Raw genomic sequence first — 14,090 nt, 5'->3', positions numbered from 1 at the left:
AGCTCACTGCAACCTCCACCTCCTGGGTTCAAGCGATTCTCCTACCTCAGCCTCCTAAGTAGCTGGGATTACAGGCATACACCACCACTCCCAGTTAATTTTGTATTTTTAGTAGATACGGGGTTACTCCCTGTTGGTCAGGGTGGTCTCAAACTCTCAACCTCAGGTGATGTGCCTGCCTCGGCCTCCCAAAGTGCTGGGATTACAGTCATGAGCCACCATGCCCTGTCCCTAATAAGTAATTTTTCAACCCTCACCCACTTCCCATCCTCTCACCCTTCTGAGTCTCCAATGTCTCTTATTCCATGTATAGCCATGGTTACACATTATTTAACTCCCACTTACAAGTGAAATATGTAGTATTTGACTTTCTGTTGCTGAGTCGTTTCACTTAGGATAATGGCCTCCAGTTCCATCCCTGTTGCTGCAAAGGACATGACTTCACTCTTTCTTATGGCTGACAGTATCCCATGGCCTATATACCACATTTTCTTTATCCAGTCCTCTGTGATGGACACTTAGGTTGATTCCGTATCTTTGCTATGTGAACAGTGTGCTGATAAACACATGAGTGCAAGTATCTTTCTCAGACAACAATATATTTCCCTTTGGGTGGGTACCCAGTAGAGGTGTATTGTGGGATTGAGGGTAGTTCTATCTTTAGTTCTTTGAGAAATCTCCATATTGCTTTCCACAGTGGCTGAAGAAATATACATTCCCACGGGCAGTGTTTGAGCATTCCCTTTTCTCTGTATCCTCACCAGTATCTGTTGTTGTTTCTGAGATGAAGTCTTGCTCTGTCACCCAGGCTAGAGTGCAGTGGCATGATCTCAGCTCACTGCAACCTCCACCTCCTGGGTTCAAGCGATTCTCCTGCCTCAACATCCCAAGTAGCTGGGATTATAGGTGTGTGCCACCACACCCGGCTAATTTTTTTGTGTTTTTAGTAGACTCAGGGTTTCACCATATTGGCCAGGCTGGTCTCGAACTCCTGACCTCAAGTGATCTGCCCGCCTCGGCCTCCCAAAGTGCTGGGATTACAAGTGTGAGCCACTGCACCCAGCATGTTGCTTTTGACTTATTAATCATAGCCGTTCTGACAGGTGTGAGAGGGTATCTCACTGCAGTTCATTGCATTTCTCTGATGATTAGCAATGCTGAGCATTTTTCCATGTTTCTTGCCCCCTTGTTTGTCTTCTTTTGAAAAATGTGAGTTCATGTTGGTATGGGTTTTTCTCATCATCTGCCTCTGTGCCCTAATCCCCCACCTCCCAACCCTCCTCCCACCTGGGTGGGGGCACTTTGCTGAACATGGCCTACAGCCTGCCCCATTCTGCCCCTTGCAGGATTATGACTTCCTTCTGATCTTCCTTTCGGATGAGAATGACAATCACCCCCTCTTCACAGAAAGCACCTACCAGGCAGAGGTGATGGAAAACTCTCCCGCTGGTAGGTACAGGGCCCACCTGGGAGCTCCTGCCATTGCCAGGCACCACTGGGGCCTGGGATGCCTGAAGACCTCCGTTATGCCTGATGGCATAGCTGAACATAGACCTCAGTGGGTGTGGGAGAGGAGGGATGGGCACAGCTCCAGGGGATGATGGACACAGCTCCAGGGGATAATGGGCTGGAGCTGCCTGTCCTCCTGCAAGCACCAAAGAGGCCACAGGTCTGGTTGGAAGAGACAGTCGTGGTCATTGGTTCCCAGGGTGGTCTGAGAGTTGCCCCAACATCCCTCAAGAGGGGCATTTAAGGTGTGAGGACTACCCGGGAGGGGAGTGGGCCCCACCCCCACTGCTCTCTCCACCCCAGGAGTGCAGGGCATCCCGGGCTTCTGGAAGCCCTAGGGAGTATCTATAATCAGAAGTGGGAGGTCAGGGGGTCCTGGGCAGGCCAGCGTAGCCCTCTCTCTACACACATGCACTGACCAGCCTCACCTCCCTTCAGAGGGACAGAATCTCCTCTTCGATGTCCCCCAAGGTAGCACCCTCACTCCTCCAGTCTTCCTAGCCCCTGCTCCTCATCTCTGGCTGGGCATCCCCACTAGGTGAATGTCACTGTTCAACCTGTCTGTATATATGTTCACACATGTGCCTGTGCGTGGCTATATCAAGGCATGTGTGTGGGGTTACACATGTGCACAGACACACACAGGCACATGGGTGTCGACACTACACACTCGTTTGCAGACATGCCCACCTGCAGAGGCACACGAGCACACAACCGGGGAATCCTAGGCTTGCACATGCTCTGAGCATGTGCTTGTGGCCACATGAACATAGAACTTGATGCACACATGTGGATTCCCAGTCATGTATGGCCAGATCCCCAAAGGTAGAGCATTGTTTGCACACATGTGTAGATAGGAGAGGCCCACACATGGGGAGGGGATGTCAGGGAGCCCCAGACCCTCCCGAGGAGCGGCCAGCCTCAAAGGCTGCTGGGAAGGCAGGTGTGGCTCTGGGCAGCCGGGGCCTTGCTCACCACTCTCGTGTTTTCTCCCCAGCAGGGCTTTGAGGCCGCTCCCCAGGCATCTGCGTTCAGTCTGCCAAGGCTGCCGCAGGCCCGCTGCCAGGGCCTCCCCATCCTGCCCACCTCACCTCCCTCCCCTCTCATCCATCGTCAGCCATGGCTCACCGGGACAGGGCAGGGGAGGCGGGAGGGCAGGGGGCTGGGTTGGCCCTGTGGTGACCCCTCTCCTTCTGGCCCAGGGACCCCTCTCACGGTGCTCAATGGGCCCATCCTGGCCCTGGATGCAGACCAAGACATCTACGCCGTGGTGACCTACCAGCTGCTGGGCACCCAGAGTGGCCTCTTTCACATCAACAACAGCACCGGTGAGGCCTCTGTGCCACCCAGCACTCCCAGCCTGGCTCTGGGTTGGGGATGGCCCCAGTGCTGGATTGAGGGCTTCCCTTCTCAGTGCCGAACTCAGGCTGTCTGTGGAGACCCCACTTTTCACAGCCCAGAGTCCCCCCCTTGCAGCTGGATTATGTCACCCATGGGCCTGGCAGGAGGACATAGGAAGAGGCTTGGAGACAACACACAGGACCTGCTGGTGCACAAACTCTCAGCCTAGGCAGGGAGCCCCCAGCCCACTCCTTTCATGTCCCCAGTCCCAGGCTGTGGGCTCAGGCCCCTAGTCCAGCGGAAGTAGCCAAAGCAGCTTTCCTGTCCTCCAGCCAGACCATGTCACATCAGTCTGGTCCTGGACAGGAGGTTGCTTTGGTGACAGGTGCCAGCAGGAAAGCACATCTCTTGACAGAGAAGGTCATTCCTCTGCTCCAGGTCACTCTTCCCAGGCAGGAGTCTTGAGGACAGCAGAGGGCACCTGCAGAGGGGACAACCACAGGAGACGTGTGGGGCCCTCCCTCAGCACGGGTGGTTGAGCCTGGGGGAAAGAAAGTCATTGTGCTACTGTCTCTGCTCCTCTTTCATCTCTGTCCCCCATGGTGCCTCTGTCTTTCTCTGCTCTTTCCCTGTTGGTTCTTGCCCTATTTCCCCACTGCACCCCTTTTCTGTGTGTTTCCCTGGCTGGCGGCACTGGGTGCCAGGCGTGGTGACTGTGAGGTCAGGTGTCATCATTGACCGGGAGGCCTTCTCACCACCCATCCTGGAGTTGCTGCTGCTGGCTGAGGACATCGGGCTGCTCAACAGCACGGCCCATCTGTTTGTCACCATCCTGGATGACAATGACAACCGGCCCACCTTTAGTCCTGCCACTCTCATTGTCCACCTACTGGAGAACTGCCCACCTGGTAAGCAGGGACAGGCCCCCTCACTCCCAACCAGGGGCTGGTTGGTGGTCACAGGGGACTAGAGTCTCAGGTTGAACACAGAGTTTGCCTCCAGTGGAGATAGAGGTGGGCAGCAGGGTGAGTGAAGAGCACACTGGAGAGGGAGTCCAAAGACCTGGGCCCTCGCTTCCCTCCTCTGAGCCTCCGTGTCTTGTCTGCAAAACAAGATTCTTAAGTATATGCATCCGAATTCCCATATGGAAACACTGACTATTTTAAAGTCAAAATAGGATCAACATGATTCCCATCAAAATCAAAATATAACTTCTGGAAGAATAAGAAAATTTTGGAAAACATAGTATAATAAGCCAGATTTGGCTTACCAGATTTTATAACATATTACAAAGCTAAAGCATGTAAAGCCATGCACTGTGGGCATCAGACTCCAGGATGAAATTGCCCAGAAACAGATACTGGTAAATTAAAGAATAAAATATGATATAAGGCCAGGCGTGGTGGCTCACACCTGTAATCCCAGCACTTTGGGAGGCTGAGGCAAGCAGATCGCCTGAGGTCAGGACTTTGAGACCAGCCTGACAAACATGGAGAAACCCCACCTCTACTGAAAATACAAAATGAGCCAGGCATGGTGGTGCATGCCTGTAATCCCAGCTACTCAGGAGGCTGAGAGGCAGGAGAATGGTTTGAACCCAGGAGGCAGAGGTTGTGGTGAGCCGAGATCATGCCATTGCACTCTACCCTGGGCAACAAGAGCAAAACTCCATCTCAAAAAACAAACAAAAAAATGATGTGATAAAGGAAGCAATGAAGCCTATGGGGAAGCTAGTGTAGATTCTATCAGATGCAAAAATAAATAATAAATATCAGGTGCAAAAATAAAAACCAAAAGAATATTAAAAAGTAGAAAACACTAAATAAATTAGGAAAATTTAGGTGAATAACTCATTTCAGGATAAAAAGATACTAAGCATAAAAGAACTGAAAAGGAAAAATATTAAATTTCTATGCATACTAATTTAAAGTTTGTTACATCAAATAGTTACAGCCAATATTGAAAGGCAAACAACAAGCAGAAAAGTGTATTTGTCTCAGGCCAGGTGCAGTGGCTCACGCCTGCCTGTAATCCCAGCACTTTGTGAGGCCGAAGGTGGGCAGATCACTTGAGGTTAGGAGTTCGAGACTGGCCTGACCAATATGTCAAAATAGAAATCCCGTCTCTATTAAAAACACAAAAAAATTAGCCAGCTATGGTGGTGGATGCCTGTAGTCCCAGCTACTCTGGAGTCTGCTGCATGAAAATTGCTTGAATCCAGGAGGTGGCAGTTGCAGTGAGCTGAAATCACACCACTGCACTCCAGCCTGGGTGACAGGGCTAGACTCCATCTCAATATATATATATATATATATATATAGTGTCAAGTTGTCATAATTGTATGACTTGTATAATTTCACAGAAAAATGGGCAAAAGACGAAAGCAGACCATTTGTAGAATATATAACCATTACATTATAAAATATTGTTTAATCAAAGAATATAAAGTAATATTCCATTTTCCTATAGAATTGCAAATATGAAAAATGTGTAAAAGAAAATGTGTCAAGGCTGTCATGAGGAAGGGCCACTTGGACATCACCAACAAATGCGTCTTGGTAGATCTTTCTGGAAGAGGCCACTGTGCGCAGCTACTCCATTTCCTCCCCAACAGGATTCTCAGTCCTTCACGTCACAGCCACTGATGAGGACAGTGGCCTCAATGGGGAGCTGGTCTACCGAATAGAAGCCGGGGCTCAGGACCGCTTCCTCATTCATCCAGCCACCGGGGTCATCCGTGTCGGCAATGCCACCATCGACAGAGAGGAGCAGGAGGCCTACAGGCTAACGGTGGTGGCCACCGACCGGGGCACTGTTCCTCTCTCGGGCACAGCCATCATCACCATCCTGATCGATGACATCAATGACTCCCGCCCCGAGTTCCTCAACCCCATCCAGACAGTGAGTGTGTTGGAGTCGGCTGAACCAGGCACTGTCATTGCCAATGTCACGGCCATCGACCGCGACCTCAACCCAAAGCTAGAATACCACATCATTGGCATTGTGGCCAAGGACGACACTGACCGCCTGGTACCCAACCAGGAGGATGCCTTTGCTGTGAATATCAACACAGGTACCAGGGCCTGCACCCCTCCCGCCTTTCTCCCAGCTCCCAGCCCAGTCTCCTTGCTCCCTGCTTCCCACTCCTTTCTCCTTCTTTCTCTTCCTCTGCTGGTTCCTTGCTACTCTCTTCTCTCCCCTGTGACACCAGACCCCTCCCCTTTTCCATCTCTCCCCTTGCTCCTTCCTTCTCTGCTTTCTCTTCCTCCCCCTCCCTTGAGCAGCTTCTCTGTCCTTCCTGATTCCCTCACCCTACCATTGTATGAAAGCACCTCTCTCACCACACTCACGGCAGCATTAAAAATGATAACATTTTCATGTTGGCAATTTTAGAGGAAAGTAATACCTTGTTTGTTTGTTTTCGTTTTTGTTTTTTGTTTTTTGTTTTTTTTTGAGATGAAATTTCACTGTTGTTGCCTAGGCTGGAGTGCAATGGTGCTATCTTGGCTCACTGCAACCTCCACCTCCTGGGTTCAAGCAATCCTCCTGTCTCAGCCTCCCGAGTAGCTCAGATTACAGGCATGCACCACCATGCCCAACCAATTTATGTATTTTTAGTAGAGACAGGATTTTACCATGTTGGCCAGGCTGGCTCAAACTCCTGACCTCAGATGATCCAGCTGCCTCAGGCTCCCAAAGTGCTGGGATTACAGGCCTGAGCCACTGTGCCTGGCCATGATACCTTGTTTAACACTGCATTTTTTTTTTTTTTTTTTTGAGACAGAATCTTGCTCTGTAGCCCAGGCTGGAGTGCAGTGATATAATCTCAGCTCACTGCAACCTCCACCTCTCGGGTCCAGGTTCAAGCAATTCTCCTGCCTCAGCCTCCCAAGTAGCTGAGATTACAGGCATGTGCCACCATGCCCAGCTAATTTTTGTATTTTTAATCAAGGCAGGATTTCCCCATGTTGACCAGGCTGGTCTTGAACTCCTGACCTTGTGATCCACCCACCTTGGCCTCCCAAAGTACTGGGATTCCAGGCGTGAGCCACCACGCCCAGCCTTAACATGTATTTCTTTCCTAACTAGGTGGCTGAACACTTTCTTCATATGTATGCTGGCCATTTAAATCCTCTGCCAGTTGTATGCAGATCAATGATTTTCTTACACTGTGAAACCAAGAGAACCATGGCTTATCTTTCCCAATGTATGCAGCTTATTGTAATGTTGGCGGTTTTATCATTTTCCCAAAAGTTCAGTATTTTTCTCCTTCGAGGAGTTAGGAAAGGGACACAGAGCTGGTGGGTGTACTTCTTGGAAGGCCCAGAGGAGCGGTAGAAAAATCAACACGGATATGACAAAGCACTAAAACAGCAGCAAGAAGTTAGTTTTTCATATGTGATTAGCAGGCATTAGGATGCTGGAGAATGTTGATATTGGTGACGGTGTGGGGACCTTGAAACCGTCATGCACTGCTGTAGGAGTTGTGACTAATTCCACTGTCTGAATAGCAATCCAGCACTTGTACCTTATTACCCAGCAGCTCCACCTCCAAGTATATGTCCCAGAGAAAGTCTCAGGGCGTTAATGAAACTGTCTGAGACGCTCACTGCAGTGTTATTGGTGATGGAGTTGGGGGCCATGCAGGTGTCCATTTCTGGGAGACTGAAGAATAAAACATGGGGGTGCACATCATGTGGGTACCAGCTAGCAGTGCCAGCAGTGAGAAGCAATAAATTAGACACATACAGAGCAATGTAGGCAGATCTTAATATAAGTATTTACTAATATGCCACAGCACCATTTGCATAAATGTAAAATACATACAAAGCAATACATGATTTTCAGAAATACTTTTATTAACAAAAAATATACTTCAGTACATTACAATGACTCCCTGAGGGAAGAAGGGAAGGAGAGAGGTGTATGGGAATGAAAGGGAGTCGATGCACACATAAAACGAGAGAGGTACCAGTGGTCGTAGTGAACCAAATAACGTGAATCTGCATTTGAGGCCCAAAGGGAAGCAGAAGAAGGAAAAGCCATGAGCACTAGAAGTTAGATAGAGCCAGCCATGTCCCAGGTTAGCAAAATTCCCGGCTGCATGGGTTGGTCAGGACCATGGAGAGCTGCTCCACATCCCAGCTCAACTGGAGGCTCTGCTCTATTCCCTACTGCTTTTCTCCTTCCTGATCCCTCTTCTTCCAACTGACTCTCTTCTCTATTTTTCTTCCCAGTGTCTTCTCTGCCCCCTCATCCTCAGCTCCCCCCACCTCCCTTGCCCACTTTGCTCCCTTTTCTTCTTGCCAGAGCCTCAACCCCTGAACTCTCCACTCCAAATGGGCTTCTGCTTGCTCCCCTGGTTTCCTTCCCAGTGCCTCTTCCCCTCCCCACTCCCTTTCCACCCCTCCCTCCCTCCTCCCACCCTGTCAGCTCTGAGTCCCCAGTGTCCTCCCTGCCCTGCTCTGCTCCATCCCTGCTGCACCCTAAACTAACTGATGTTAACCCTCTTCTCTCTTCCTCACGGCTGGCAGGCCCACAGGTTTGAGCTCTGTTTCTCTGTCACTTCCCACCTCATCTCTTCTCTGCCTCACTCCATTGCCTTCCTCCATGCCCACCGCACCCCCACCACCCTTCCTGTCCTGTGTTGCCCGGGCCAAGGCCGTGGCCCAGCCTTTGCAGACTGAATGCAGCCGCCCTCTCCCCATCCTCGCTCCCCAGCCTGGGGGACAGGGAGCGAGAGTAGGAAGAGGAGGAGGAGGAGGAGGAGGAGGAGGCGGCCCAGGGTAAGTGACTGCCCCTCAGCTGGGGACCCATGGAGGACAGCAGCCCAGCAGGGGATCTGCCAGAGGGGGAAGGGAATCCCAGAGACCCTGGTGCCTGAGAGGGAGAGGAGGTCTCATTCTGGGATGAAGCCAATGAAAGAAGAAGCCACCAGGCCCTCTAACAGGCAGGAACAAGAAAGGTCCCAGGAAAGCCAGACAAACTAGGTCTGTCCTGTCCAGCCCACACTTCTAGGGGGTTCCTCTCTGATTTGGGGAGCAGGCAGAGGCTCTGGGAGGCAGTGGGTAGAACAGAAGGAAGCCCCTTGCTAGGACTGCCATGGAACCAATCAGTCCATGTAACTCCCTATTTAATCAAGACAAAGGGATGAACCTGAAGCATCCATACTCTTCCACCACTGCCCCCTCCAGGGAACCCCCTCAGGGCTTTTCAGCTACCATGATTTTCCTTTCAATTTGATATCCCTAGAATCTAAGCGTTTTTTAAATTGTGATAAAATACACATAGTAAAATTCACCGTTTTAACCGTGTTTAAGTGTGGAGTTCAGTACTGTTAAGTGCGTTCACATTGTTAGGGAATACAGCATTTTTTTAAACAAGCCATTACACAGCTTCAGTGTGCCAGGCACTGTTCTAAACACTTTACAATTGGAAACGCATTTTGTTTTTCTAATCCTCAAAATAGTAGGGGATTGAGAAAATGATGGGTTGATAATCAGTACTGAAATTATTGCATTTTACAAATGAAGACACAGAGGTACAGAGAGGTGACATAACTTCCCCAAAGTCACCTGGCTAGTAAGCATCATGGGAGGGGCAGAGCCATGTGCCCCCAGCTTATGAGGGGGCTGTGGGCCCATCCCAGCCACAAGTCCCAGGAGCCACTGGGGACCATCATCTGTGGGGGTTGGGAGAATTTGGCCAGGTGTACCCCTGGGAAGGGAAGATTTTAGGGGTTTCTGCTCAGGCTGAACCTGACCTGGTCATGTCCACAGGATCCATAATGGTGAAGTCCCCCCTGAACCGGGAGCTGGTTGCCACCTATGAGGTCACTCTCTCAGTAATTGACAATGCCAGCGACCTACCAGAGCGCTCTGTCAGTGTGCCAAATGGTAAGGTTCCCTGCAGATATTTTTCATTGGTTACTCAGAGCCAATCAGGGCAGGGGGCAGGCAGGAAACCAGCAATGGTCTGTCCCCAGGAAGAGAGCAACAAGACCCAGCTGCTCCAGGGGCCAGGGGTCAGGAGTCAGAGAACACTAAAGGCATGGAAGGATGGAAGGTGGCAGCCACGGTCCGGCCCAGGGTGGTGATAGTTATGCAGAGCTCAGCAGTGGGGAATCCAGAAGCCCAGAACTATGTGGAGTCTGAACCCCAGGCTCAGAGTAAGAAGGAGGCTTGGTAGAGCCTGGAATGGATTGAGAAAAAATGGTTTGACAGAGGCTTAGGTTCAGTCAGCAGAACTGGTAACCAGGGTGTGGCTAGGATGTAAGATGGGAACCCCATGATCTGATAGGAAGCCACGGGGTTAGCACAGAGGAAGCAAGGAGTCAGGGGAGGTGACCTGAGGCCCCAGACACTGCTTTGGGGGTGGAGGCACTTATGGTGGAGAACAGAGGGGCCTGGTGTTACCTTCTGCCAGTCAGGCCCAGGCCACCCTGCCTGCAGCCTGAGACATGAGCTGGGAAGGGGCTGTCAGAGGGGTAGATTTTGTGTGGGCAGAGCGAAAGTGGAGTGGGGGAAGTGGGGATGGGGTAGACTCAAGTTGCCTCTGCCATGAGGCAGACAGCTGCCGTGGGGGGAGCCAGGCCTGGCAGATGTTGGCTGTTTATCTTCACAGCCCAGAAGCACACGTTTTCCAAAAAGAAGGGCAGACTTGGTCATCTCTTCTGTGTCAGAGGCTCAGATGGTTAAGGGCCCAGGCCAGTTACATAGAGGGAACAGCTCAGACAAGATCTAGGGTCTTAAAGATCATCTTGCCCTATATCATTGAGCAGGTTAGGAAACCAGGGCACAGGAAGGACCAAGAACTCCACCAGGGTCACCCAGCCCTTCCTCTTATGGAAAAGCAAGTGACTAGACCACTGGAAAGGCTCATGTGCTGTACCCTGAGAGTTCGGTCAATCCTCAGGGGGGCTGTGGGATGCTGCCATGCTCTCCTGATTTGGCCGAGGCTAGGGAAGGCCTGGCCCAGCCACACTGGTATCCCTCCCCTCTCCCTTACTCCCTGCCTCCACCCCAGCTAAGCTGACTGTCAATGTCTTGGATGTCAATGACAATACACCCCAGTTCAAACCCTTTGGGATCACCTACTACACAGAGCGGATCCTGGAGGGGGCCACCCCAGGGACCACGCTTATTGCTGTGGCAGCCGTGGACCCTGACAAGGGTCTCAATGGGCTGATCACCTACACCCTGCTGGACCTGGTGCCCCCAGGATACGTCCAGCTGGAGGACTCCTCAGCAGGTAGGTCAGAAATTTGTCAGAGGAGGGTTGGGGGACATATATCTGTGCTTACTGAACACCCAAGAGGGAACATAGCCCCTCCGTGGCCCCTCAGTGGACTGGGACAGATCCAGAATAGCCAACATTCCATGCCAGATTCCAGATACCCAAACCAGGGGAAGGGAGGAACAGAGTACTTACTCCTGGGTTGGAATGGAAGCCTCTTGATGTCTGCCAGAAACCTGGGCTACCCCACCACTCAAGCTCCTACTACTGGTACCACTGAGGGAGCAGGAAGGCCAAGAAGGAGGTATCCCAGGTCCTGGGCTAGTTGATGTTCATCCCTGTGGCTGGGAGAAGCTTTTTCACCCTCCATAAAAAGAACAGCTGGACACCAGTCCCTGCCATGTGGCCTGCTACTGGGCAGTGCTGCCCAACCACCATCCTTCAAGGGATCACACCTGCCCCTCGTATTCCAGGTCCTTCTCCTCATACTTTGAAGAGCTGCCATGAGTGAGGAGTGGCCAAAATGGCAGTGGGGGTCTCTGTGTCTTAGGGAAGGTCATTGCCAACCAGACAGTGGACTACGAGGAAGTACACTGGCTCAACTTTACTGTGAGGGCCTCAGACAATGGGTCCCCGCCCCGGGCAGCTGAAATCCCTGTCTACCTGGAGATCGTGGACATCAATGACAACAACCCCATCTTTGACCAGCCCTCCTACCAGGTGGGTGGCCAGGCCACAGGCTGGGTCCAAGACCTGTCCCCATTGCTTGGGGTCTTTGGGCATCTTCCACTCCCACCCTGCCAGCCTCTAAGCCCCCTGGGAGTGCCCAGCCCATGAGCAGCTTGATGCCTGCATCAGTGACCTCTAGGGCAGTGCTCGGGCTCTGGGACTGACCTTGGCCTACCCTCTCTCCCTGCCTCCTGGGCTCCAGGAGGCCATCTTCGAGGATGTGCCTGTGGGCACAATCATCCTGACAGTCACTGCCACTGATGCTGACTCAGGCAACTTTGCACTCATTGAGTACAGCCTTGGAGATGGAGAGGGCAAGTTTGCCATCAACCCCACCACGGTGAGTGGCGATGGAAAGCCTGGGATCTGGAAGTGGGAAAGACCCACCAAAAGTATTGTCATCCCTCCAGGTCTTGCCACCTGGACATCTGCAGCCTCAGACGTTCTTTAGCCAAGTCAGCAAGCCCTGTTCTCAGAGTCCCAGGCATTCTGGAGACTGTGGCCTTTCTGTCACAAGGAAGGAAGTGGCCAAGTATTTTGTAATGAGCCCTTTGTGGGACGACTTCTGAGATGTGTCCTCTCCGCACTAGAGAGCTTGATTGAAGTCCATAGGGCTGCTTTTTGAGATGGTCAGAAAAGAGGCATGGGAAGCACTGCAGAAAGTAGGCACAGTGTCTGAGCACCTACTGTATACATGGTCCTATACTCAGTGCTGGGAAAGGAAGGATGCTCCAAAGGGTGCATCTCACACGATCTGTTGAATCTCAGACCTGTGGGAGAGCAGAAATTCAGGAGAAAATATGGGAGATGATTTCAAATGTTTGCTAATTGGTTCAAAGCTGTTATTTTCAGTATAGAGAAAGAGTCCTGTGGCTTGGCACTGGTTGGTCAGGCAGAGCCTACCCCAGTTGCTGGAGCTGGAACTGGACTTTCCCTCCCACTGCCCTGCTCTGCCCTCATCCTCTGGCACTCTGCCCTTTCAGCAGGGTTCACTCCTTCCTGCTTGGTATGAGCCATCAGACATGGTTCCAGGCCTGGCATTAAGACAAATGACTATTTATGGGGTACCTACTGTATGCTAGGCCCTGGTCAGGCAGGTATCTCCAGGCTGGGCTGGTCACCCCACTCCCAGGTAGGTTGGGGTAGTGAGAGCAACAAGAGCTGCTAGAATGGGAGCTTGCTAGGGGCAGGGGTTATGTCTCTTTTGTTCAGTGCTGAATCTCCGAACAGCCATTTGTTCAGTCCATAATAGTATCTGGCCATAGTACGTGCTCAATAAATATCTTTTGAATGACTGAAGGACCTAAAGCCACCCTTCCCCTACTAGGGTGACATCTGTGTGCTGTCATCTCTGGACCGGGAGAAGAAGGACCACTATATCCTGACTGCCTTGGCCAAAGACAACCCTGGGGATGAAGCCAGCAACCGTCGAGAAAATTCCGTGCAGGTGAGGGGGGCCAACCTGGGCCAGGGACCACAGAGATTGGAGTTGTGGAGGCAACAAACAAAGCCTCTAGCAAGTGGACCGCTGCAGACTGGGAGCAGAGCCACCCAGTCCCCTTTGGGACACAGTGGCAGAAAGGAGAAGGCAAGATGGTGACTGGATGGGTTACAATGGCTATTGCTTAGGAAGACAGGGATCCTCTAGGAGAAATCTTTGCCAGACTGCTATTTGGCAAAATATTTTGGCAAATAGTCAGCTAAACATACCTGGGTGAAACCCGAATAATGCTTGGGGCTCCACATGGCCCAGTATCACCATAGTGTCCCATTGAAAGAAACACAGTCCAGGCCAGGCACAGTGGCTCACACCTAGAATCCCAACACTTTGGGAGGCTGAGGTGGGTGGGTCACAAGTTATAACTCTGATACCAAAAACAGTATAACTGTTATAAGGTCAGGAGTTTGAGACCAGCCTGGCCAAGATGGTGAAACTCCATCTCCACTAAAAATACAAAAATTAGCAGAGTGCGGTGGCAGGTGCTTGTAATCCCAGCTATTGGGAGGCTGAGGCAGGAGAATCACTTGAACCCAGGAGGTGGAGGTTGCAGTGAGCTAGGATCCCGTAGCCTGGGCAGCAGAGTGAGACTCCATCACAAAAAGAAAAAAGAAACACAGTCCAGAAACCAAACAACTATAAAGGAATCAGCTTTATTTATGTGTCTCTCTCTTTTTTTTTTTTTTTAGCCAGTTTTGCTCTTGTTGCCCAGAGTCTTCTGATCCCAAATGCTGTGCTTTTCCCAACACAGCACATGCCTGTGTGACAGGGATGAGGT

General features: G+C 51.3%; 1 protein-coding gene across 6 annotated transcripts in view; it reads left to right on the top strand.

The window, feature by feature from the left end:
* Positions 1 to 14,090, top strand: part of CDH23 (cadherin related 23) — a 412,201-nt gene that overhangs the window by 383,839 nt on the left and 14,272 nt on the right. For 5 of the 6 annotated variants that reach the window (XM_054242941.2, XM_078345637.1, XM_078345636.1 and 2 more), the window contains 9 exons: positions 1,347 to 1,449; positions 2,712 to 2,837; positions 3,555 to 3,758; positions 5,465 to 5,923; positions 9,630 to 9,746; positions 10,876 to 11,100; positions 11,636 to 11,805; positions 12,017 to 12,154; positions 13,142 to 13,261. In XM_054242941.2, the coding sequence (XP_054098916.2) occupies positions 1,347 to 1,449; positions 2,712 to 2,837; positions 3,555 to 3,758; positions 5,465 to 5,923; positions 9,630 to 9,746; positions 10,876 to 11,100; positions 11,636 to 11,805; positions 12,017 to 12,154; positions 13,142 to 13,261 (1,662 nt within the window). Of the gene's footprint in view, positions 1 to 1,346; positions 1,450 to 2,711; positions 2,838 to 3,554; positions 3,759 to 5,464; positions 5,924 to 8,384; positions 8,525 to 9,629; positions 9,747 to 10,875; positions 11,101 to 11,635; positions 11,806 to 12,016; positions 12,155 to 13,141; positions 13,262 to 14,090 lie in introns of those variants that run through there. The other variant, XM_078345638.1, reaches the window with a different exon arrangement.

The sequence above is a fragment of the Callithrix jacchus genome, chromosome 12 (assembly GCF_049354715.1).
Source record: "Callithrix jacchus isolate 240 chromosome 12, calJac240_pri, whole genome shotgun sequence".
Taxonomy (NCBI): domain Eukaryota; kingdom Metazoa; phylum Chordata; class Mammalia; order Primates; family Cebidae; genus Callithrix; species Callithrix jacchus.
Note: the sequence above shows the minus strand (reverse complement) of the source record. Positions and strands in the feature narration are given on the sequence as shown.